At 41.0% G+C, this 25,161-nt stretch overlaps 1 protein-coding gene and 1 pseudogene across 5 annotated transcripts in view; one reads left to right on the top strand and one right to left on the bottom strand.

Moving 5' to 3' along the window:
* The window catches only part of ARFGEF3 (ARFGEF family member 3), a 184,895-nt gene that overhangs the window by 105,749 nt on the left and 53,985 nt on the right, over positions 1-25,161 (top strand). For all 5 annotated transcript variants that reach the window (XM_004740298.3, XM_004740297.3, XM_004740296.3 and 2 more), the window contains 3 exons: positions 9,101-9,213; positions 9,967-10,877; positions 24,032-24,198. In XM_004740298.3, the coding sequence (XP_004740355.1) occupies positions 9,101-9,213; positions 9,967-10,877; positions 24,032-24,198 (1,191 nt within the window). The remainder of the gene's footprint in view (positions 1-9,100; positions 9,214-9,966; positions 10,878-24,031; positions 24,199-25,161) is intronic.
* On the bottom strand, positions 6,594-8,604 carry LOC123387820 (annotated as a pseudogene).

The following is a 25,161-nucleotide window of genomic DNA, read 5'->3' as shown; positions in this document are numbered from 1 at the left end:
TTATTCCCTTTGGCTAACATTGGATTTCAAACTGATTTTATGCTCAGGTTGTACATTATCCAAAAAAAAAAAAAATTGCTAATCTCTGGTAAAAGGAATCCCTTTGCCACATTCCTTCTTAGGGCTCATATCCCAAACCTCATGACCCCTGTGAGAAGGTAAACTTGTCCAGCATGTAATAGAGATCCCATCTTTCACCGTTTTAAGGAGGTACTTCAGAGAAGAATTTCTCTGTTTTCTTGTAAATAACCAAAAAGAAAAGTGATCAGCATTTTTGTACTTGTGAACTTGTTCATTGGCTTTGGTTTTCGTACCTATTCCCAAACAACAAACCGAGAGTAACAAAATTCCTTTGTGGATGTTTCATTGATTTTAAGTAATATTTGCTACTCCTCGGTTTCTCAAAAGCTTAATTTAAAATGCCTCTTGGTGTTGTTTTAATAAGATTTGACTGTGATGAACCATGGAAAGTTCTAACTCAACATTTCTAGAACAGGAGGAGTGGTCCAGATTCCACTGTTCTTTAAAGAAATCTGTGAGCACACCATCATATTTTTTTTCTTACCTTCTATATGCCCAGCACTTCACATGTATTATCTTTAGTATTCTTAATAGCTTTTGATGTTATATATGAGCTTTTACCTGTGAAGGATGGTATTTCTTTCCCCCATCACAGCCTCAGGCAATGAGAACAAAAGGGGTCAGCTTTAATACCTGGCTACTCCTAGGTTGGTGAACCCAATACGGCTTTGGAGGCAAGTGAGACTAGACTAGTTTGTTACCACCCAGACAGCAGTGGCCCTCCCTTGGGGACCTGGCCCTACCCTTGTTGAGTGTGTAACTGGGGACACAAGATGGGCTTTGTCTAAATAAGCAGATCTTCAAGGGGAAGAAAGAGGGAGGGACTGGCTACACATGCTCAATTCCTTCTAAATCCATCAGTCAGATGAGATTCCCTGCTCCATCAGAAGGAAGGAAGAGAAAGGAAAGAGGTCCAGAATTTTATTCCATTGGATATCCCTTCTTGTAGAGATATAATGCCAGGAAAAGGAATTTTCCCTCCCGCAAAGAAACTAAGATCCCAAGGGATCAGATGATTTGCCCAAGGTCACAGAGAAAGAGGAAGGGTGTATACCCTGGTCCATCTGACCTGAAACCCATCATCTTTTGCTGAAACACACTTATTACCATACTTTGATATTGCAATGCAGATGATTCTGGGACTCCCTTTCCATGCTGTGTCACCTACCCCTTCGTGAGACTGAGTTGAAGAGTCAGGGTTTAGATCCTGTCTCTGCCACTCCCCAGCAAGGTGGTAGCAGCTAAATCACTTAACCCTGAACTCACAATTTTTTATCTTTACATAGTAGCAATATTCCAAAGTCTCGAAATACAATAACGTTGGTATAAATACTCTGTAAGTATAAAGTGCTAGGTAATTATTTGGCATGCTTATTGCTATGCTAAGGAAAAGAAGAAATGTGTGGAGGCTGAAAATAGCTGGTCCTCATGACCTCCTGCCAAGAGTAGTATACCAATTCTCACTTAGCTCCTTGTCTGCCACCTGCCTGTTTTCTTCCTTTTGTCTTTCTGAATTTAGGCTCATAAGTCACCACCGTTAAGTATTTTTCGGGCTCTAATGGCTCCTGTTGACTCTCTCAGCAAGACTGAATGACTCTGCCCAGTTTCCAGATCCTTCTCTCATCATTCTTATTTCCCATCCTTTCCCAGGTTCACCCCCCTTCCATCTGACTGACCCTGCTCTGTCCCGCTCCCACTTTCCTGCCTCTATTCAGACTCCCCTCCCTCCTCCCCAGGGCCCATGCCCCCTAGCAGGGTCCAGAAGTGATTCCACTGTGCTAGGTGTAGCTGGCACTTCATGTTCATTTATCTACAAACCCTCTTAGGAAGAGAATACCATGCCCGATTTCCAGATGGGAAGCTGAGGCCCCATGTGAAGTTACTTGCCCAAAGTCCTTACGAGTAGCCAGGCTGCCAGGTGAACCCAGACATTCTAAGGACGGCTGCCTCTGCTGTCAAAATCATCGACCTTTACCGTTCTGCTTCCTTAAACCATGACATTCTTTAAATTCCATCATTTAGCAATTAATTTTATGTCCCATCGCACTGATCCGTTTCCCAGTATGACTTGGTACAAACTTCCTGTCTCTTCAAGTATGTGTGTGTGTATGTTACTCTTATATGTGCCCTGCCTACCCCCTTATCTAACACTGCAGAGTGCTTGCCTCAGCGTAAGTGCTCAGGGAATTGCAGCTGAATGACGGATGGACCTGAGGACAGAATATCCGCAAGGAGGGTGTTTTGAGAACAGCAGAAACCTTTCTTTCCCACCCAGACGTGACTGGTCCTGGACTTGTGGCTGCCCACGGCAGATGCCCTTGCTGCCTGAATGCTAAGTAAATACATTGCATTACGGGGCACATAGGTGTCTAAATGTATCTTCAATAAGCATTTATTGACCACCGCGTAGGAAGTTTGGAGTGTATTCCCCTTTCTCATCGATTTGTCTAGCTCCCCCCCAGATGATTTTACATGAGTAGCAGGGCCAGGCCATGCTGCCCCATGGAGCACAGCTGACCGATGGGGGCCGGGTTATTCCACTCACTATGACAACCATTCAGCTGGGAAGCTTGGTAACTTGGAAACCAAAATGTGCCATCTGTGCACACAAGGAAAACCACTGGGCACCCAGGATGTTTGTTCAACCTTTTGGAGTTTGAGAACTTGGTGTGTTATTTCCCTGTTGTCTTTGTGACTTGTCACCCCGCCATACACGCCGTGTGCCTATTAATCAAAGACGGGACATTTTGTTCTTCAAGTGACAATTTTCTTTTCGGTTTCTGCTTTCCCAAAAAAAGGAACAGTAATCAAAAGTTCACCTTGTTTCCTTTCCTCTTTCCCTGGTTTGGCTTCAGAAGGAATTCCTTAATTTTTTTTTTTTTTAAGATTTTATTTATTTATTTATCTGAGAGGGGGAGAGAGTGAGAGAGCACACACATGAGCGGTGGAGGGGGGGGTGGAGAAACAGACTCCCCGCTGAGAAGGGAGCCCAATGCAGGGCTCCATCCCAGGACCCTGGGATCATGACCTGAGCCAAAGGTGGACGTTTAATGAACTGAGCCATACAGCTGCCCAGGGGTTCCCTAATCTTTATCAGACTGTGACACCCCAGCCTCTGAGAGCACATCTCTCCCTCCCACTGGAGGAAGCTCAGATTCTGCGTGCCCTGCCTTTCTTCAAGTGGTTGTTGAGGATTCTTTAGAAGCGTAATTGCTTTCCTTCCAGATTTGGAAACAACTGAGAAATAAACCCCAAATCAATGTGGGGATTCAAATATGTCATCTAACTTATTACTGGTAAGGTTAGATTCGAGAATGTAATGAGATTCCAAGAGAAAGTGAGATTCCCCTCAGCTATCCCCCTGCACCTTCCTTTCTAGCCTAAGAGGGGGCAGCTGGAGGCTCTTAGGCCTGACCCCTTCCCTTGGATGCAGGGCAGGCTGGTGGTTAGGGAGAGGGTGGGAGAGGAGGAGAGGGATGAGGAGAGCAAGGGCAGGAAAGAGAGGAAAAGAGGCAGAGGGAGAGGAAAGCAAAGAGAGGAGCAAGGGAAACTTGACTCTTTCAATGTCAAAAAAAAATAATAATAAAATGTGGCGAGAAAAGCTTCATTACTATACCTCTAAGAGAGACATTTGCAATTTCCGGGTACAAAGGAAATATGGAAGGACGGAGGGAAAGAAGAGTGCCCCTGAAGATATAACATTTTCTAGTTAATCTACCTTTTCCTGTGACTATAAATTACTTTGAAAATAATGGGCTTAGTGATAGAAAGTCTGTTCCAATACACTTAACCCAATCTTTTCCTGAATTAATTAGCTTCAAATGGAAATTCTCTGCAAAGATTTCTACCTCATGGAAATAAAAACTAATAAGAACTGAACAGTTATGAAAATGCTATACATGAAAACTTGTAGGATGTAGCCAAAGCTGTACATAGGAGGGTGTTCATAGCTTAAAATGATTGTATTTTAAAAATTGGAAACCTAAAATTAATATTCTAATATTCCAAGTTAGGTAGCTGGGAAAAGAGCAGATTAAGTTCAAAGAAAGTAAAAGGAAAAATAAGGATGAAAGCAGAAAGGAATGTGATAAAAAGAAAGTAGAGGGGATCAATAAAGTGAAAAGTACCAGGACTCTGAAAAGACTGAGGAAGTTGAAAAACTCTTGATAAACACAATTTAAAAATTCCAGAATAAGTAAAAACAAGTGGAAATAAGAATGAAAACAAGCATGTAACTACAGATATTATAAACATTAAAACATTAAAGAAGGTATTAAGGCCATGGAGACCAGTACATTTGAAAACTTAGATAAAATAGATAAATCCCTGGGAAATAATACAGCCTTTAACAGTTTGGCTCAAGAAAAAATTGAGAACCTACATAGTTCTAGAATCTTTAAAGAAATTGAATCAGTATATAAAGAATATTTCCATTTAAAAAAAAAACTGACCTCCCCATATAACTTTAAAAACTATTTATACTGTGGTGTCTGAGTGGCTCAGTCGTTGAGCATCTGCCTTCGGCTAGGGTCATGGTCCCAGGGTCCTGGGTTCAAGCTGCCTGCTCAGTGGCAGGCCTGCTTCTCCTTCTCCCATTCCCTCTCTCGCCGTGTTTTTCTCTGCCAAATAAATGAAATCTTTAAAAAAAAATATCTATTTATACCAACATTTAAGGAATAAGTAATTCTCATAATACATGAACTTTTCCAGAAAGTAGAAAGAGGAAATGCTTCTCAATGTGTGTGTGTGTGTGTGTGTGTGTGTGTGTGTGTTTAATTTTTAGAAGTTGTTTTACCTTTTGACCCCCTTCATCCATTTTTTTTCCATCCTCCCACCCCTCACCTCTGGCAACTACCAGTCCATTTTCTGTAACTACGAGCTTGGTTTTTTGTCTGTGTCTTTAAGATACCACCTATAGGAGAAATCATACAGCATTTGTCTTTCTCTGTCTGGCTTATTTCACTTGGCATAATACCCTCTAGGTTCATCCATGTTGTCACAAATGGCAATATTTCATACTTTTTTATAGATGAGTAATATTCCAGTGTGTGTGTGTGTTTCTTTATCCATTTATCCACTGAGAGACACTTAGGTTGTTTCCATATTTTAGCTATTGTAAATAATGCTGCAGTGAACATGGGGGTGCATGTATCTTTTTGATTTAGTGTTCTCATTTTCTTCAGATAAATATCCAGAAGTGGAATTGATGGATCATATGGCAATCTATTTTTAATTTTTGAGGAACCTCCATACTCTTTTTCATAGTGGCTGAACCAATTTCCATTCCCATCAGCTGTGCAAGGTGGTTCTTTTTTCTCCACATCCTTGTCAATACTTATTTTTTCTAGTCTTTTGATAATAGCTATTCTAGTAGATGTGAAGTGGTATCTTATTATGGTTTTGACTTGCATTTCCCGTGATTATTAATATTGAACACCTTTCACGTGCCTGTTGGCCATCTATACGTCTTCTGTGGAAAAATGTCTATTCAGGTGTGTGTGTGTGTGTGTTTTAAACCATTTTTTAAGCCAGATTATTTGGTTTTTTGCTTTTTTATTGAGTTACTTGAGTTCTTTATGTATTTTGGATCTTAATCCCTTATCAGATATATGACTCACAAATACTTTCAGTAGATGACCTTTTCATTTTGTCAGCTGTTCCTTTGCTGTTTGATGTAGTCCCACATGATTATTTTTGCTTTTGGTGTCAGATTAAAGAAATCCTCTCCAAGACTCATGTCTGGGAGCTATTGCCTGTGTTTTCTTCTAGGTGTTTTATGGTCTCAGGACTTACATTAAAGTCAATCCATTCTGAGTTAATTTTTGTGTATCGTATAAGACAGAGGTCCGTTTTCATCCTTTGGCTGTGACTGTCCAGTTTTTCAAGCACCACTTGTTGAAGGGACTGTCCTTTCCCTAGTGTCTATTCTTACCTCCTTTGTTGTAAATTAATTTGACATATATGAATATTCTATTCTCTAAGAATAGAGAGCCTAGAAATAAACCTATACTTTCTGATCTACATGTCTGTTTTTTAGGTTAGTACCTAAAAACTGCTTTAATTATTATATATGCTGTTTTAATTATTATATAAATTATTATATAAATGTTGTCTTAATGATTATAGCTTTATAATATAATTTTAAACCAAGGAGTGTGATGCCTCCTGCTTTGTTCTTCTTTCTCAATTACTTTGGCTATTCCAGGTCTTTCAAGGTTCCATGCAAACCTCAGGTTTATTTGTGCTATTTCTGTGAAAAATACATTAAAAATTTGGTAGATACTGCATTAAGTGTGTAGATTGCTTTGGGTAGTATGGACATTTTAATGACACTAATCTCCCAATCCATGAGCACAGAGTATCTTTCCATTTATTTGTGTCATCTTCAATTTCTTTTATTAATGTCTTATAATTTTCAGTATTCCAATCTTTCACCTCCTTGATTAAATTTATTCCTAGGCATTTTATTGTTTTTTCTTAAATGTTCATGTCTTTTATTAACCCATATATAATTACTTGTCTTCCGGTTTGTTGAAGCAATTGGTCAGACCGCATTTGCCACAATAGTGTCCATCAAAGTGGCCTAGCCATAAAAACTCCAGCACTACATGCATCCAAAGGGCACTCCCAAAGAAGGCGACTCACGTTGCCATTCTCATCCACCTTAAAGTATTTCAGAACAGCCGTTTCTCTTAGTTTATTCTTCTTGGGAGCAATGTAGGACTTATTCTTCCTTCCCTTCTTCTTAGTACCACCACGAAGTCTCAACACAAGATGAAGAGTGGGCTCCATTTGCATACTGTAGTCAGACAAAGTACATCCATCGTCCAGTTGCTTGCCAGCAAAAAGCAGTCGCTGCTCATCATGAGGAATTCCTTCCTTATCCTGAATCTTGGCTTTTACACTGTCTACTGTAGCTGAGGGTTCAGCCTTAAGGGTTTTCACGAAGCTTTACATCTTGATGGTAGTTCCATGGCAGATGGTGGGTTGGAAGGGCATTTTATTATTTTTTGATGCTTTGTAAATATGATTGTGGTTTTTTTTTTTTCATTTCTCTTTCTGATAGTTTATTTGTGGGTAGAAATACAACAGATTTTTGTATGTTGATTTTGTGTCCTGCAACTTCACCGAATTCAGTTGTTAGTTCTAACAGCTTTTTATAGAGTCTGTAGGGTTTTCTATATATAATATCATGCCATCTGTGAATAGTGACAGTTTTACATCTTCCTTTCCAATTTGGATCCCTTTTATTTCTTTTCTTGCCTGATTGCTGTAGCTAGGACTGACAATACTATTTTGAATAAAAGTGGCGAGACTGACATCCTTGTCTTGTGCCTGATCTTAGAGGAAAAGCTTTCAGCTTTTTACTGTTGAATATCATGCTAGCTGTGAGCTTATAATATGTGGGCTTTATTATGTTGAGGTATGTTCCCTCTGTGTTCACCTTTTTGAGAATTCTTGTCATAAGTGGTTGTGGAATTTTGTCAAAATATTTTTTCTGCATCTATTAAAATTATCTATTTTTTTTCCCTTCATTTTGTTAATGTTGTGTATCATTCCACTAATTTGTGCACATTGAGCCATCTTTGCATCCCTGGAATAAATCCCAGTTGTTTATGGTGTATGATCCTTTTAATATGTTGTGAAATTTAGTTTGATCACATTTCATTGAAGATATTTGCATCTATGTTCCTCAGGGATATTGGCCTATAATTTTGTTTTTTTGTGGTATCCTTGCCAGGTTTTGGTGTCAAGGTAATGCTAGCCTTACAAAATGAGTTTGGGGCAGCTTCCTCCTTTTCTATTTTTTGAGAAGGATTGATACTAATTCTTCTTCAATCATTTGGTAGAATTCACTGGTGAAACCATCTGGTCCTGGACTTTTGTTAGTTGGGAGGTTTTTTCTATGTTAAAAAATAATTTTAATATATGAATTTATTTTTTTTATTATGTTCAGTTAGCCAGCATATAGTACATCGTAAGTGTCTTTGTAACGTTCAATGATTCATCAGTTGCGTATAACACCCAGTGCACATCCAGTTGGAAGGCTTTTGATTACCAATTCGATCTCCATACTGGTTATTGATCAGTTCAGATATTCTTTTTCATCATGATTTAGTCTTCATAGGTCAAATTCATCTAGAACTGTATTAATTTCTTCTGGATTGTCCAACTTTGGCATATGTCCTTTATAGGAGTGTCTTATGATCTTTTGTATTTCTGTGGTTATCAGTTTTAACATCTCTTTCATTTCTGCTTTTACTTACTTAAATCTAATGAGTTTTTTGTTTGTTTGGTTTTTGGATTTTTTTGTGAGTCTAGTAAGTGGTGTGTCCATTTTATCTTTCCCAAGAGCCAACTCTTAGTTTCATTGATCTTTTCCATTATTTCTTAGTATCTGTTTCATTTATTTCTGCTGTAATCTTTCTTATTTACTTCTACCAAATTTGGGCTTCACTTTTTCTTTTCCAGTTCCTTAAAGTGTAACGTTATTGTCTTCATGTAATTAACTTCTATTTTCATGCCACTGTGGTTAGAAAAGGTGCTTGCTATGATTTCAGTTATCTTAAATTTAAGACTTGTTTTGTACCCTAACTTAAGATGTACCCCAGAGAATGTTCCATGTATACTTGATCAGTCCTGTTTTTGAAGCTAACCAGCTTCAAATGAGACAAAGAGAGTACAGAGAAGTTAAATTATAGGCCATTCTTAGTAAAGAGCGTAGATGCAAGTGCCTTATGATTCTGTGCTATAAAATTTTTTGAAACAATCCCTTAGAGAATTTGCTTTGTCTAAGCCAGTCCTGAATTAGGGAGCAGGGAACCCATGTATTCCATGACAAGAGGAATTCTAGATCCGTTTTATTAAGATTTGTAGTTCCAAATAGTTGTGTTTTTCCTTAGAGTATATCACTCACTTTCTCTAAAATACATGCTTACTTGAGCTCACAGTTTAAAACCTTGTGCTTTTTTAAAACCAGTTTATTCACTACACTTATTTTTCCCCCTTTTTCTTAAAGCTACTTGGGAGCCCACAGCGTCTCTGTGACTTGGCAGGACCCAGCTCCACTGAACCAGAATCTAGAAAAAGATCAATTTCTAAAAGAAAGTCTCATCTGGATCTTCTCAAACTGTATGCTACATTCCCGCTTTTCCATCTATTATTGCTTGGCAAGGACTGTTTCTCTGAATACATTTGACCGTGTTTTAAAATCGCTGAAATTTTTATGAATCTGCATTATGTGGAATTTTATTTTTTAATAATGTTCCCACAAGCCATATGAGAAATCTTATTTCAATGTATTATGATCATGTGCTTTCCATATTTTCATATTGTCTTAAAGTAAACCCTGTATGCAAAGTGAAATGTACAATTATTCATTGGGGTTATTTTAGGCAAAAACTTTTTGAATCACAGTACTATAAGGTTCCTTTAGCCCTCCCCTAGAAAACTGAATATTATCTAATTTGTAATAGTTGTACTCACATGCATCTGTTCAGAAACATGTTTGTTTTATAGAGGATGTCCTCATTATCGGATAGGCACTGTGAAAAACTGAACATAAATCTCACAAAAGTGAGATTATTCAATGCCTGTCCTCTGTCCTTGTGGAGATTATAAAGTCCATCTGGAATTTTTGTGCGTATCCAAATAAACCAGCCAACTGAGAGAGAATGTGATTCAAGGTGGGCCACTCTACCTGAAGGTTTTCCTCTGTGCACCCAGGAATGTTAGTTTCATTTCCTCCTTGGCCCAGACCATTCAATTCCATGCAGATCAGAGGATCTCTCTTGAATACTGTACTGTTCACCAGGCTGACACTTCTTGTTCCTTTTGGAGCATTCTCCCATGTTTCTCACGCTGTTTTCTTCTTTGGACCCTCAGCATCATGGATGGCATGACGGAAGCGTGCATCAAGGGCGGCATCGAAGCGTGCTATGCTGCGGTGTCCTGCGTCTGCACCTTGCTCGGGGCCTTGGACGAGCTCAGCCAGGGCAAGGGCTTGAGCGAAAGCCAGGTCCAGCTGTTGCTGCTGCGCCTGGAGGAGCTGAAGGACGGCGCCGAGTGGAGCCGAGACTCCATGGAGATCAACGAGGCTGACTTCCGCTGGCAGCGGCGCATCCTGTCCTCAGAGCACACGTCGTGGGAGCTGGGGAACGAAAGGAGCCCTGACATCAGCATCAGCGTGACCACCGACACGGGCCAGACCACGCTGGAGGGCGAGTTGGGCCAGACAACACCGGAGGAGCACGCAGACCACCACAAGAGCAGTCTCAAGTCGCCCGCCGTGCCAGAGAGCAAGGAGATGCTGAGCAAAGTGCCCGAGGCTGAAGCCGTGGACCAGCCAGATGTGGTGCAGAGAAGCCACACGGTTGCTTTCCCCGACATAACTAACTTCCTGTCGGTGGACTGCAGGATGAGGTCCTACGGCTCCAGGTACAGCGAAAGCAATTTCAGCGTGGATGACCAAGACCTTTCGCGGACCGAATTCGATTCCTGTGATCAGTACTCGATGGCGGCGGAGAAGGACTCGGGGAGGTCGGATGTGTCAGACATCGGGTCGGACAACGGCTCGCTGGCGGATGAAGAGCAGACCCCTCGGGACTGCCTGGGCCACCGGTCCCTGCGGACCGCCGCTCTGTCCCTGAAACTGTTGAAGAACCAGGAGGCAGACCAGCACAGCGCCAGGCTGTTCCTGCAGTCCCTGGAAAGCCTCCTTCCTCGCTTGCTGGCTCTGCCCAGCGTGGAAGAGGTGGACTCGGCCCTCCAGAACTTCGCCTCTACCTTCTGCTCAGGTTTGTAAATGGGGTTTGGCTATCAAGTCAGGAAGGGTGTTCAGGGCATTTTGCTGAAATGGGAAATTACCGTCTGGCCTGTAGTTTGAAATGCTCAGAACATCTTAATCACGCCTCTGGTTTCTTATATTTGAAGAGAACAAAGGGATGTAAGACCTGTTGGCACCGGCTGGAATTGTAGGCAGCTGATGGCTGGGATTCTCTGATGTTGATAGAGCTTGCTACCTTCTAGAAAGTTGCTGCTGACTGAAACAAAATGACAATCTCTGACTCTCAAAACCTTGAGTTCTTAGTGTGCTTCTACACCTCTGTGTCTAAAAATCACAAAGCCATGCACTTGGGTATACCAGTATGTCGACTGTTTTAAATGAGGGTTTGAATCAGCTATAGGCTGACTCCCCCGAACTTGCAGTGTGGGATATCCTAGCATCTGATCATTGTGGGGGGCTTTCTGGTGGCCAGTCCCCAACCAGCAGCCCACCCAGAGTCACCTCCTTAGAACAAAAGGTGTTCCTGGTGCTCTTATCGCTTAGGCATTTACAAGGGTTTTAGGACTCAGGATGAGGTCAAAGATAAATACTAGAACAAGAGATCCTTCTAGAGATCATATCACTCAGGAAATTGTAAGGATTTTAGGAGCTCTGTGCCAGGACATGGGTGGAGACTAATTATCTCACAGGACTACAGAAAGAAAGATGGATGCAAACATTTATGGCAACCTAGGAGTGCCTTATTCCTAAGTAATCACCTGTGCCTTCCCCTGACACTCAAGGGTTTCTTGACCGCAACCCACCGAGCTGTTTGGAACTTGCTGGGCTTGTGCTCACAGAGAAAGGACTAATCCTAAAAATGAACACTGCATTGTTAAAAGTCAGGATCACCATTTGCTCTTCCACTTCTAAGGCTTGGGCATGTGTCTGTCATTGCACTTACCACATCTATCAAGTTATTTGTGATGCATACATGAAGACATATTCAGTCTTCCAACAAAAGAGCACATCACACACACATACAAAAAAAAAAAAAAAAAAAAAAAAAACCCTAGCCCATTTACTGGATCTTGGCAGAGCTCACTGCTGTACTGTTAAGAGGTAGCTTAATAAGTATCTTTAAGAAACTGACCAGATTGTCCTTTGTCAAAAGGACACAAAAAAAGACACTTTAACCCAGGTATATTTAAGGAAGGATATTTTTTAATATGAGAATGATCTAAAGTTGTAAGTGCCAGCAGAGGTAAGGAACTTTCAGTCCCGGACGAATACTCCTGGACTTCTCAACCTATCCAGAGATTGGAAAGAGACATGTAATTTCTCAGCTTTCCTAACTGTACTATGATTCTTTTCAAGACATAAAAATTCCTATTTTTAAGGCTACCCAATATTTTTTTTCTTGATACTTGTCCTTTTGGAATTAAATACAAAAATAAAGTTAGGATATTCAATTCATGTGAAGGAACACACACCCATCTGCAAAATTCATCTTTCATTGAGATACTAAGATAATATGTAAATACTCTTCCTAAAAATTTATTTCTCCTATTATCTTTTATGCTACCGTCATTAAATTTGTTGTTTTATTGAACATTGCTAGTATGTTTTGTGTGTCTGTCTCCTCCTCTCTCTCTCTCTCTGTCTCACACACACACACACACACACACACACACACACACACACATACCCAGTGACACTTCATCAGTCAGCATTTATAGAGAAGCTTCAGTATGCTCTGAACTAGGGACCTCAAGATATACATGATATACATGACTTAATCTCAACAAATATGTATTGACTGTAGATTTATAAGCTTGTTCTTTGGCCCCTTAACCTGTGGAATATGGCATGGGTTGAAGAAGTGAGTCATGGGTAAAGTCTGAGCTGGAAGGAATGTTCACTTCCCTTTTGAGGGGGTTTGGTAGAACCTCTGAGCCTGTGCTCCTTCTCAGCTGGTAGTATTCATGGGGGAGGAGCTCAGCAGGTGCTCTGACCAGCCTTCCTAGTGCCAAGGCAGGCAGGCTGGGGAACATCAGTGATCCCAAGGAACAGCCGTATATCAGACTGTAGCACTGCCACTGGTTATGATACTGGTGGCCTTGAATCATTAACAAATGGAAAAAATATATTTAGGATCTTGTATTTAAAATTAAAATAATCTTGGGGCACATGGGTGGCTCAGTCAGTTTAGTGTCCAACTCTTGATTCGACTCAGGTCATGATCTCAGGGTTGTGAGATCGAGTCCCACATCAGGCTCCACACCAGGCGTCAAGTCTCCTTAAGATTCTCTTTCTCCCTCACCCTCTCCCCTGCCCCCAGATACATAGATATATAAAATGAAGCTAATCCATATAAAACAACTCAGCTGCAGAAATTTCAGCCTTTACCTAGGTAAGATCTGACATTCAGATTATTCATATTTATCAACAACATCCCTAAGTAATTCCAGATAAGTAAGTTGTTCTGGTGTAGAGACTGACCCTCAAAGGCCCTGCTTCATTTCCTACAAGAATTAGGAAACAGAATCCTAGCAAAGTCTTTTGTAAAATTTGAAGCTAAAGCAAATCTTACCAGCTGTGTTTTTGTACCTTTCAAATCGATACTTATTTACAGTACATGCTGAATAGAGCTTGGGTAAATTTTTTCACTCAGTTTTTCCAGAATGTGGCTCCATGGATGTTGCAAACTGCTCAAATTTTGGAGGTCAGTAAAATGTCCCATCAGACCCAATATGTTGTGACATTGATTTTTATATGTAGGAATCAATACACTGAAAAGAGACTTCAAAGTCTTTTGATTGTTTCCAAATATAATTTTTAGTAATTGTCTATAACCGAGTTAGTCATTTGTCTTTTTAGTTCTAATGAACGCCACAGTATTTTTACCAGTTAGGAGTTGGTCTGCCTTTACAAATTACAGACCCATCACACTGTGGTCCGCTACCAATAAGGTCAGTCTCCTCAGTCACAGCTGTGGTTTGATGGATCAGACTGACCATTGCTAGGGGTCGGCCAAAGCTGCTAGATGTTGGCCTGGGTCCACTTCGGCCCTGCCAATCCCCACTTCCCAGTGCCAGCATCACCTCCAAGATGAAAGACTAGTAAAAGAGAAACACCTGTACCCTGTAGGGATGAGAGAGAAGGCAGATGGCCTTTGTTTATCCAAGACAACACTTAAAAGGTAACAACAGGAAATGAGAAGAGTCTCCCTGAGTGACAACCCAGGTATTTTGCTCATTATTTACTTCAATGTCAAAAGCTTTAAACCTTATTTTGTCAAAAGCTCCCATTGAGCATTTGCCCCTGACTTGTTATCAGGGTCTGCTCTGTGGCTGAGACCAGACTAGCTCAGTGTTTCTCAGGGACCCTGTCCTCAGACGACGAACACCCAGTTGAAATAAGCCCCTTAATTCCACATGATTCAAGGGAGCCTCTCCTTTGAAAGCAATGAAAGTTTTTACGGTGGGGGAGTTTGAACACATCCAAACGCAATAGGTTTTATAGAGACGGAAGTGGACGTGAGCTGTGACAGCTGCAGAAATTCCTCCCTCATCCTGCGTAGAACAAAGTGACATCTGTGTGAAGTGGCCCCTCCCGGATGAAGAAGCAAGACCAGCCTCACACAGCAACAAGTCGAGGGGCACAGGCACCTACGTGCCTTGGGATCACTGTTCCTTAGATTCGGGGTGTTCCGTTATCATCTCGGGATTCTCTGTGACCACATATAAGGCTTATTTATAAGCCATTTGATGTTTATAAAGTACCAAATTTCATAAAGGATACTACAGCAAGTATGAATCTCAGTTATGCAGGAAATACCTCTTTCTTTGAATTAAAGCAAACCTGACTGCAGACCCTCCAGCCAGCCTGGATGGCCAAACATTTGATGTTAGCCCTCAGGTTCCCATCCCTGGGTAAAACCAGAAGCTGGAGCTTATGTGGAATCTATCTGGACAGGGAGGCCTCTCACCTCACTTGGCCAAGGAGCCCCCACTGTCCACTTCACAGGCTCCCTGACATCCTGTGATTTTGCTACCCCTCTGCCAACATGGTGCCAGGACTGCTCTGGCAAGACTGGGAGCTCCTGGGCTCCATTGTATGTTCTCCTCTGAGGCCCCACCAATGCCCCCCATACTGCCAGGAGCAGGAAGCCACAGACCTCCAACCCTGGCCCATTTGGGGGTCTCCCTTTCTGCCTTGCTGCTTCCTCTCTCCTCTCATTGCCTTCTGGGAATAGACCAGGCCGTCCCTGGAAGGAGCTCTGGCTTTGTGGATATGAAACCAGGAAGGCAAGTATGCTCTTGCCAGCTTCAGTTTTTGGTCCTGGGATTTGAACAGTCCAGAGTATGTCTGTGGAATACAAAAGGTAAAATGCAGAAAGAAAGTCTCAAATAAATAATGTATTACCCTGCTTCTATCAGTTAGGATTAGATTTGTTTGCTTTTGGTAAAAAACTCAAGTGTTTAAGATTCAGCTTCTTTCTCCTAAATTACATCTGAGGTAGTCTGGGGTAATCTGTCCAGCACTCTGTGATGACTTTCCTGTCTCACTGCCCTACCTTTGTTAACACAGGATTCTCATCCTGAGGTTTCCTCATTTGCCAAGATGACTGCTGCTGGTGGAGTTGTTCGTTTGCTTTAAGAAAGGGAGGAAGAGGAGTATTCTGGAAGCAGGGCTAGGGAATAAGTAGTCTAACAAAACCCTCCTCCAATACCCTGGCATTTGTGCAATATGAAATTTGGAGAATATAATAATATAAAGAATAAAAAAAATGATACACCACCCAGAGATTGCCTCTGAAATGTCTTGGTGTCTTTCCTTGGAGTCATTTCTCAGCATTGATATGTATCTGCAAGGATAATAATAACTAACAGGAACATAGCTCTGCATTGATTAAGGCTTTTATCTGTATTAATTCATTTAATATTCATAAGAACCACATAGAGTAGATAGTATTCTTATTCTCATTTTATAGGTAAGAAAACTGAGGCACAGAGATGTCAACTAAGTCAAACAAGGTGCACAGCTACCAAGGTGTGTATACAGTCTGGCTTCAGAGACCTGTTCCTAGTACCACGCTGTGCCTGCTGCTTTGGGGGATGGGGCGAGGCATGGATGGATGAGGGATGAATGGATGGGTAAATCAGAGACTCTGTTCAAGAACAGAAACCCTTCTGGAGTTGATTGGCCATGATAAGAAAAGCAGTTGCAGACTGTAGCCAGGAAATGTGGGACAGTTTTCCAAGTCCTGACAGAGGCCATGGAAGCCCATCATCTCACTGGCTCCTGAGAGAACCACAGGAGTTCATACTAAGGGACCAGAAACTCAAGGAGATTTCTATATCAAAATGTATGTGATACATATTTCATAGCACAAATACTAGAAATAACCTAAATGCCCCCAAATAAGGGGGAAGTTAAATGATTTCTACTATGTCCAATTAGGACACTATGTAGCTGTTTAAAATGACGTTTTCAAAGTGACATTTAATGGTATGGTTAATGGTCATAATGTAATTTTTTTAAAAGGATTCAAAATTAACTTCAAATGTTAATACTTCATGATGATATAATTACAGATTGTTTTCACTGTCTTTTTGGTACTTTTCCAAACCCCTTAAATTTTTTTTCTTATGACTTCTATCAGCAGAAAATAAAACAGCTATGTTATTTGAAAATTGGAAACATGAACTTAAGGAGATATATTACCAAGTAAAATAGTGTAATCTTTTTGTTTTAACTGAAGTAGAGTTGACACACAATGTCGCAGCCATGTCAGGTATACAACCTAGTGATTGAACAGGTCTAGACATTTTCCTGTGCTCACCACAAGCATGGCTACCCTCTGTCAAGACACAACATGATTACACGGTAATACCATTGACCCGATTCCCTGTGCTGTTTCTTGTATTCCTGTGACTTATTCATTCCATAAGTGGAAGCCTATATCTCTCTCTTCCTTTCACCCATTTTGCTTATCCTCCAACCCTCCCCTTGGGCAACTATCAGTTTATTCTCTATTTACAAGTCTGTTTCTGCTTTTTGTTTTTCTGTTTGTTTGTTGTGTGTTTTAGATTCCACTTGTAAGTGAAATCATACGGTGTTTGTCTTTCTCTATATGACTTATTTCACTTAGCATGATCCCCTCGAGGTCCATCCATGTTGTCGCCAATGGCAGGATCTCATTCTTCTAACACGCATATTCCATGATGCGTGTGTTTGTAAATATATATATGCCACATCTTCTTTATCCATTCCTCTATGGGTGGACACTTGGGTTGCTTCCATACTTGGTTGGCTATTATAAATAAAGCTGCAGTAAACATAGAGGTACCTATTTTTCACCCCTGTCATTCTCTTTGGGTAAATACTCAATAGTGAAATTACTAGATCATAGGATAATTCTATTTTTAATTTTTTAAGGGATTTCCATACCATTTTCCACAGGAGCTGTACCAGCAGGGGCATGAGGATTCCTTCTTCTCCACATCCTCACCAACACTTGTTATTTCTTGTCTTTTTGATTCTAGCCATTCTGACAGGTATAAGATCATCTTTCATGTGGTTTGGGTTTGCATTCTCCTGATGATTAGCAATATGTGGCATCTTCTTGTGTATCTATTTGCCGTCTGTACATGTTCTGTGGAAAAACATATATTCAGGTCCTCTGCCCACTTTTTAATCAGATTATTTGATTTTTCGGTATTGAGTTGTGCAAGTTCTTCATCTGTTTTGGATTTCCACCCCTTGTTGGATATGTCATTCACAAATATCTTCTCCTGTTCAGTAGGTTGCCTTTTTGTTTTATTGAAGGTTTCCTTTGCTGTGTAAAAGCTTTTATTTTGTTTGTAGTCCCAACAGTTTGTGCTTTTGTTTCTCTTGCCTGAGGAGGCATATCTAGAAAAATGTTGCTAAGACCAATGTCAAAGAAATTACTGCCTATTTTTCTTCTGGGAGTTTTATGGTTTCATGTCTCACATTTTTTAGGTCCTTAATCCATTTGGAGTTAGTGTAAGAAAGTGATCCCGTTTTATTTGGAATCTACCTGTCTAGTTTTTCCAGCACCATTTACTGAAGAGATTGTCTTTTCCTCATTGTATATACTTAGAGGTTCCTTTGTTGTCTATTAGTTAATTATATAAGTATGGTTTTATTTCTGGGATCTCTGTTCTGTACTATTGATCTATATGTCTATTTATGTGTCAATACCACACGGTTTTGGTGAATATAACATTGTAGTATATATTGAAATCTGGGATTGTGATACTTTTCTAAAGATTGCTTTGGCTATTTGGGTTTCTTTTGAGGTTCTGTGCAAATTATGGGATTCTTCTAGCTCTGTGAAAAATGCTATTGGTATTTTGATGGAGATTACATTGAATCTGTAGATTGCTTTGGTAGTGTGGACATTTTATCAATATGAAAGCTTCTAACCCATGAGCAGAGGGTATCTTTCCATTTATTTGAGTCATCTTCAGTTGCTTTTATCAATGTTTTATAGTTTCAGAGTACAGGTCTTTCACCTCCTTTATTAAATTTATTACAGGGCATTTCATTCTCTTGAGAGCAATTACAAATGGAATTGTGTTCTTAATTTCCCTTCCTGTGACTTTGTTATTAGTATATAGAAATGCAACCAAAAATCATATACCTCGTTATAAAGGTTTAGAAAGTCAATAATCCCCAGTTGCTGAGTAGGTACAACAATGTTCTTATGTACCATTGGTAGGAAGAAAAATTGCTATCAACTGTTGGGAAGATATTTGGGCTGTCTCTGTCAAGCTTTATATATGTTCTTTAGTCTACTTTAAGGAATTTATCCCACAGATACCTTGCATAAGTGTTAAAAGGCATTTCAGCTTTGCATCATTTCATTATTTCAGCTTTTTGTCATAATTGAGACTACATACATGTCTACCAAGGGAGCTTTAGTTAAATAAATCGTACTCCATCCATGCAGTGGTATATGCATAGTTATTTGAAAAGAATGAGATAGATCCGTAAGTGCTAGTATCAAGAGATAGCTAAGGGTACCTGCAACTGGGTGGGTCAGTCAGTTACGCATTTGACTCTTGATTTCAACTCAGGTCATGATCTCAGGGTCATGAGATTGAGCCCTGCATCAGGTTCCACACAGAGCAGGGAGCCTGCTCAAGACTCCTTCTCCCTCCCTGTTCCTCCCATCACTCACACACCTCTCTCTCTAAAAAATAAAATAAAAAGAGGTATCTAACATGTATTGCTAAGAAAACACCAAGTCATGGTACAGTGTATGTAGTATGATCTCATTTGTGATTCTATTTCCACACAATACATACAAGGAACAAAGTCTGCTGGGATGGCTATCATTGGGGCTTGGGAGAAGCAGGGACCAGTTACTCTTATTTATATTTTTTAGTACTCTTTTTTTTAATTAAATTTATTTTTTTTTCAGCATAACAGTATTCATTATTTTTTCACCATACCCAGTGCTCCATGCAATCCGTGCCCTCTATAATACCCACCACCTGGTACCCCAACCTCCCACCCCCCCGCCACTTCAAACCCCTCAGATTGTTTTTTAGAGTCCATAATCTCTCATGATTCACCTCCCCTTCCAATTTCCCCCAACTCCCTTCTCCTCTCCATCTCCCCTTGTCCTCCATGCTATTTGTTATGCTCCACAAATAAGTGAAGCCATATGATAATTGACTCTCTCTGCTTGACTTATTTCACTCATCATAATCTCTTCCAGTCCCATCCGTGTTGCTACAAAAGTTGGGTATTCATCCTTTCTGATGGAGGTATAATACTCCATAGTGTATATGGACCACATCTTCCTTATCCATTCGTCCTCTTAAGTGACGTAAGTAATGTTTATTTGAAAAACAAAACAAAACACATTATCTAAGGCATGGAGAAGATGTTTCAAGGTCACTTATGCTAATTTTGTATCCAGTCTTACTGGTAGGCAATCAAGCAAGTGACCCAGCCTTCTGTTCCTGACAGTAAAGAACATCTTAATTATAGAGGGAGAGAATGAACTTTAGTTACAGAAAACTGGAAAAAAACAAGTAGCCAGAAAGCATTAAAGGTCAGATCTCCTATAGTTTGTCACTCCAAATTTATAACACTTCAATGAACCCAATCAGAGGATGAATTTAAAATAGAGTATCTGTTTGAGAGGGACATGATAGAGTACAATCTTTTAACAACATTAGAAATAAGTACAGCTGGCATTGTGCAAAAAGCCTGGAGTTTGGGCCCAAAATACCTTTGCAATTTCTAGCTATATAACTTTAGGCAAATTACCTTAATATTTCTGAGGCACTCTCCTTACCGGGAAAATAAAGGAAGGCAATCAATATAGGCTTTATATGTAAAATGAAATAAAGTATAAGAAGAGATTGGTTCTAAAAATTAGAAAGCACTTAATACATTCTAGCTATTTTGTTATTTCCATTATTACATCACCAGTGAACTCTATCTGGTATGGAAAGAAAAATGAGTGTCTTCCTTAAGTTGATAGACTATACATCCTTTTGTTTTATTCTCAAGTTTGCCAGATCCTTGTACTGTAAGAAATTAGCCTGCTTACAGAGAGAGAAGTCGGTACCAACAGATTGCTCCTAACAGGCCTGACCAATCATTTCAGAACTCCACATATGCACTAGCCCTTCTGGAACATTGTCACACCTCTGCTAGTGATTTGGGTCTCTGTGTCAGAAGACACATCAGCTGCCTTCTTCCTTTTCAGCATCTGAGAATGTGCTTGGTTTTCCAAACCATATCTAAGGTAAATAGTGGTTGGTTTTAAAAGTTTAAAAGAAATTATTTCTGAAGCCTGAGATCAAAGCCATTTGCAAATGTCATTTTCCTAATTCACAGATTCAAATATTCCTTTCATCTATGATCCCAGATAGTTAAATACCAACAATGCTGAGATCTGCTTTCTGTTTACCCTAGAAGGAGACCCATCATGTGTCCTTTATCTCCTCCGGAGACTAGAACCATCCCCACCAGGACCTTAAGAGTATGGAGTATTCCTCTAGGCCATCATGGAAGAAACACATTGCCCATGTCCAGATCAAGGATATCATTTTTTAAAAAATATTTATTCATTTACTTTAGAGAAACCACTTGTGTGCAGGCGATAGAGGCAAAGGGAGAGGGAGAAAGAGAATCCTCAAGCACACTCCCCACTAAGTGTGAAGCCAACACAGGCCCAATCCCAGGATGCCAAGTTCATGACCTGAGCAGAAACCAAGAGTCAACTGCCTAACCGGCTGAGTCACCCAGGTACCCTAAGGATGACATTTTTAAATCTTGCTCTCAACCTTCCTTTTATATATGCACCTCCACCTATGATCACAAAGTGCCCTCAACAAAATATTTCTTATAACAGCTGCAAAGTTCTTAAAGGAAAGCCGGGGAGATGCCTAACATTTGACTGAATAAAGTGGTTTTATGGGAATAAGCTACATACTTAATGCCCACTAAGGGATATTTATGCCGTTTTCAAATTTAACAAAAGTCTTGAAGATTTTTCAGCTTCAAAGCTTCTTCTGGCCCATGTCCTCTTGTTAGCATATTCATTAAGAAATCCACAGGGAGGAGCACCTGGGTGGCTCAGTGAGTTAAAGCCTCTGCCTTCGGCTCAGGTCATGATCCCAGGGTCCTAGAATCAAGCCCCGCATCGGGCTCTCTGCTCAGCGGGGAGCCTGCTTCCCTCTCTCTCTCTGCCTGCCTCTCTGACTACTTGTGACCTCTGTCTGTTAAATAAATAAATAAATCTTTAAAAAAATAATAAAAGGAAAGAAATCCACAGGGATATAAGTAACAATTCCAGTTACAAATTTATATTTCCAATATATTTGACTGTTAGTGTTGAAAACTCTTGCATTTTATAGAAGAGGTATCTTTGTTTTAAAGATTTTATTTATTTATTTGAGAGAGAGAGAGAGATCACAAGTAGGCAGAGGCAGGCCAAGAGAGAGGGGGAAGCAGGTGTCCCAAAGAGGTACCTTTTTGATCACAGGATAATTTTAAGCATATGAAGATCATATAGACATGTGTCATTTTCATGCATATTATTTCAGATGGTCTGTTTCAGCCACATTTCTAAACCAAGCATCAGAGTGTATGTAGGACCAAAAGGAGTACTGAGGCTGATGAGGGACCAGATGAAGAGAACCCAGCCTGAGAAATGTTTGTCCCCCACATTCTCTGAAGTTTGAACAAGGCACTAATCCTCTCTGGCCAAACAAGCCCATCTTTAAAGCCCATCTATGACATATAGTTGTTTCATTGTTTCTTTCAGTTAATTTGTATAAAACACATGGAGCCCTTCAAAATGAAAAACTTTTAAGCATAAAATGATGTTTAGAAAAAATAATGAGGGAAGAACCAGCAGCTATTCCTTTACATATATTTTTAAAACTCTATTTCCTCATTTAAGAGCATTATTGAGATAAAATTTGCTGAGATACAATTCACATACCATATAATTCACCCATTTAGAGTGCGCAGTTCAGTGGTTTTGATATATTACATTATTTATTTTAATTGGGATAAAAAATATATAAAACTTAAAAATTTCTACTTTTCCCATTTTTACATGAGCAATTCAGTGGTACTCCCTACATCGACCATGTTGTATTACTGTCATCCTGACTTTCAGAAATTTTATTTATCATCCCAAAGAGAAAAGATTCTCCGCCAGCCCCTGGTGACTTCTCATCTACTCCTAATGTCTCTACTCCTAATGTCTCCTAATGGCTCTTCTTGCCTGAGCCTCCTCTGCGTGGATCATACAATAGTCATCATTTTGTGCCTGGCTCCTTTTACTCAGCCTGTCTGCAGGGTTCATCCCTGGTGAAGCATGGATCCAAACTCCGTGGTACGTGTGTACCGTACTCTGTCAATCCACTCCTCTCTGATGGACAGTCCAATCGTCTCCATAGTTTAGCAGTTGTGACTAACGCTGCAGTGAAATTGGCATACAAGGATCTGTTCAAATCCCTGATTTTAATTCTTTGGGGCATACTGTACACCCAAAGAGCATAATTATTGGGTCATATGGGAATTCTGTTTTGTTTATTGAGGAACACTATTACCTTTTTAAAAGTATGTACTAATGGGTTACTGCACTAAGCATCTTACCTGTGTTATTACGTCTAGTTTCATAACAAACATGTTCGTTCATTCTTAGCACATTTTTTAAACTTTTTAATTTTTTTATTAAAATATAATCTATTATTAGCCCCAGGGGTAAAGGTCTGTGAAGTGACAGGTTTACACACTTCACAGCAATCACCATAGCACATACCCTCCCCAATGTCCATAACCCAACCACTGTCTCCCTACCGCCCTCCCCCTAGTAATTATTTCTTAAGGGTCTTCTATATGCCAGGCACTTTTCTAGGCACTGGGGCCTCTGTAGTGAACAAAACTAATAAAGTCCTGCCCTCTCATAGATCTTACATAATAGTAGATAATAGTAGTGACAGCAGGCAATAAATAGATGTTAATACAATGCTGGGTGGCATAAATGACATCAAGGCAATGAAAATAATGCAAGGTGAGAAGAAAGAACAGCACAGCAGTGGTGGGAGCCATGGGATGCTGTCTGAGATGGAACTGGAAGGGAAGGCCTCCGTAAAGCTGATGCTGGAGCAGAAACCTGAAAGAAGGGAGTACCTCCTCCAGAGATCTTGAGAGATCATTCTGGGGAATGGCAAGAACAAATGCAAAGGTCCTGAGGCAGGCCCAGTCTTGGTGTGGTCTAAGGAGCAGCACAGGTCCTGGTGGCCCTGGGGCGTGAGAAACAGAGAGGAGGGGAAGTCCAGGTTTTATTTTATTGTGATGGGAAGCCATTGGAGACTTTCAGCAGGAGATGGATACAGTTGAGGCTGAGACTTGGCGGGTCTGAGTGATTTTACCAAAGTAGCTGGTGAGTAGCTCATCCAAACTTGCCCAAGTTGCTTTACTCCAGAGTGCATCCCCGTCCCCAGCAGGCTAGGGCATATATGGGACCTTCACAATGCTCCTTGCTGGCTGTAGCTGTTGTAAGTGTCCTACAGGATGCATGTTCCCATCACAAGGATTAGGTCAGGGCTCTCCATAAGCCAGCCTTGCTGGGTGCCTTGTCTGCAGCCCCAGCGGTGTCTGCACTCTGTCCCACAGGCATGATGCACTCCCCCGGGTTTGATGGGACCGGCAGTCTCAGCCTGCAGATGCTGATGAATGCAGACAGCCTGTACACGGCCGCGCACTGTGCTCTGCTGCTCAACCTGAAACTCTCCCATGGCGACTACTACCGGAAGCGGCCCACCCTGGCGCCAAGCATGATGGTGAGCCTGATGCCTCTGTGCTGACCCTCCAAGGACAGGTGGCTGGAGAGCTGAGCACCAGTGTCCTGGGAGGAGTGGCATGGTGTGCACTCTTCCCCACTAGCGTGGCATGGGCAATGCGGGTGGGGGGCTGTGGCGGGTTGAGGGGGATGCAGGGCGGTTTGCAGAGTGCGATGGGCCACACGGCTACCCACCTTGCTCCAGAGAGGCAAGGACCTAAGTGCCTAGAAGTGGCTGCCTGCCAGCAGCCCGGGAATGTCCCCCCAGTGGCACTGTTACACACACATGTGTGAGCTGCAGTCTGAAACAGGTGATCAGAACGGACCGTTCAAACACCAGAAGATGGGCAGGGAATGGTCCCCTTCTCTGAAAATCAAGGCCTGCTTTACCAACACTCTTCATGGTCTTCCAGAATGTACTCAGATCTACTTGTAACCCACAACCACACTTCCCACTGGTCAGAAATAGAGCACCTCGCGCAAACTGCTGAATGAGAATGATGGCGATCATCCAGTGGTCGTCCCCGCCCTCATGTCAGCTCGTGAGCCTCCATCCATCGAGCTGCAATTGTTTGCTGCATAAACTGTAAATCCTCAGGGGTAATGGGTATAAATCCAGTAGTTCTTGAGCCGCATAGGCTTTTTCAGGGAACACTTTGCATCTCTGCTGCTCTTGGGGAAGTGAGATGGAGCTGCTCTGTTCATATTTCTGCACCGTCTCTATTTCCCCCACAAAGAGGGGAGAGATGAGAGGCAGCGTTCCTAATCCTTTTATGGGGTTTCTTAAAAAGATCTGTAAGTGAAAGGAACTTAATGAAGTTTATAACTTCCCCATCTTGGTTTCCCCTTCCCCTAACCACACCCCCACTATGCCCCCAATCAATAAGGTTTTATTTTTTCTAGAAGCCTTGACTCAGGTAGAGGACGCCTGCAGGGAAACGGCAGCAGGGAAACGTGTTCATTT

This window comes from Mustela putorius, unplaced genomic scaffold, assembly GCF_011764305.1.
Source record: "Mustela putorius furo isolate JIRA1106 unplaced genomic scaffold, ASM1176430v1.1 tig00003863_pilon_pilon_pilon, whole genome shotgun sequence".
In the NCBI taxonomy this organism is placed as follows: Eukaryota; Metazoa; Chordata; class Mammalia; order Carnivora; family Mustelidae; genus Mustela; species Mustela putorius.
The sequence above is the reverse complement of the archived record's forward strand: the minus strand, read 5'-3'. Positions and strand labels throughout refer to the sequence as shown.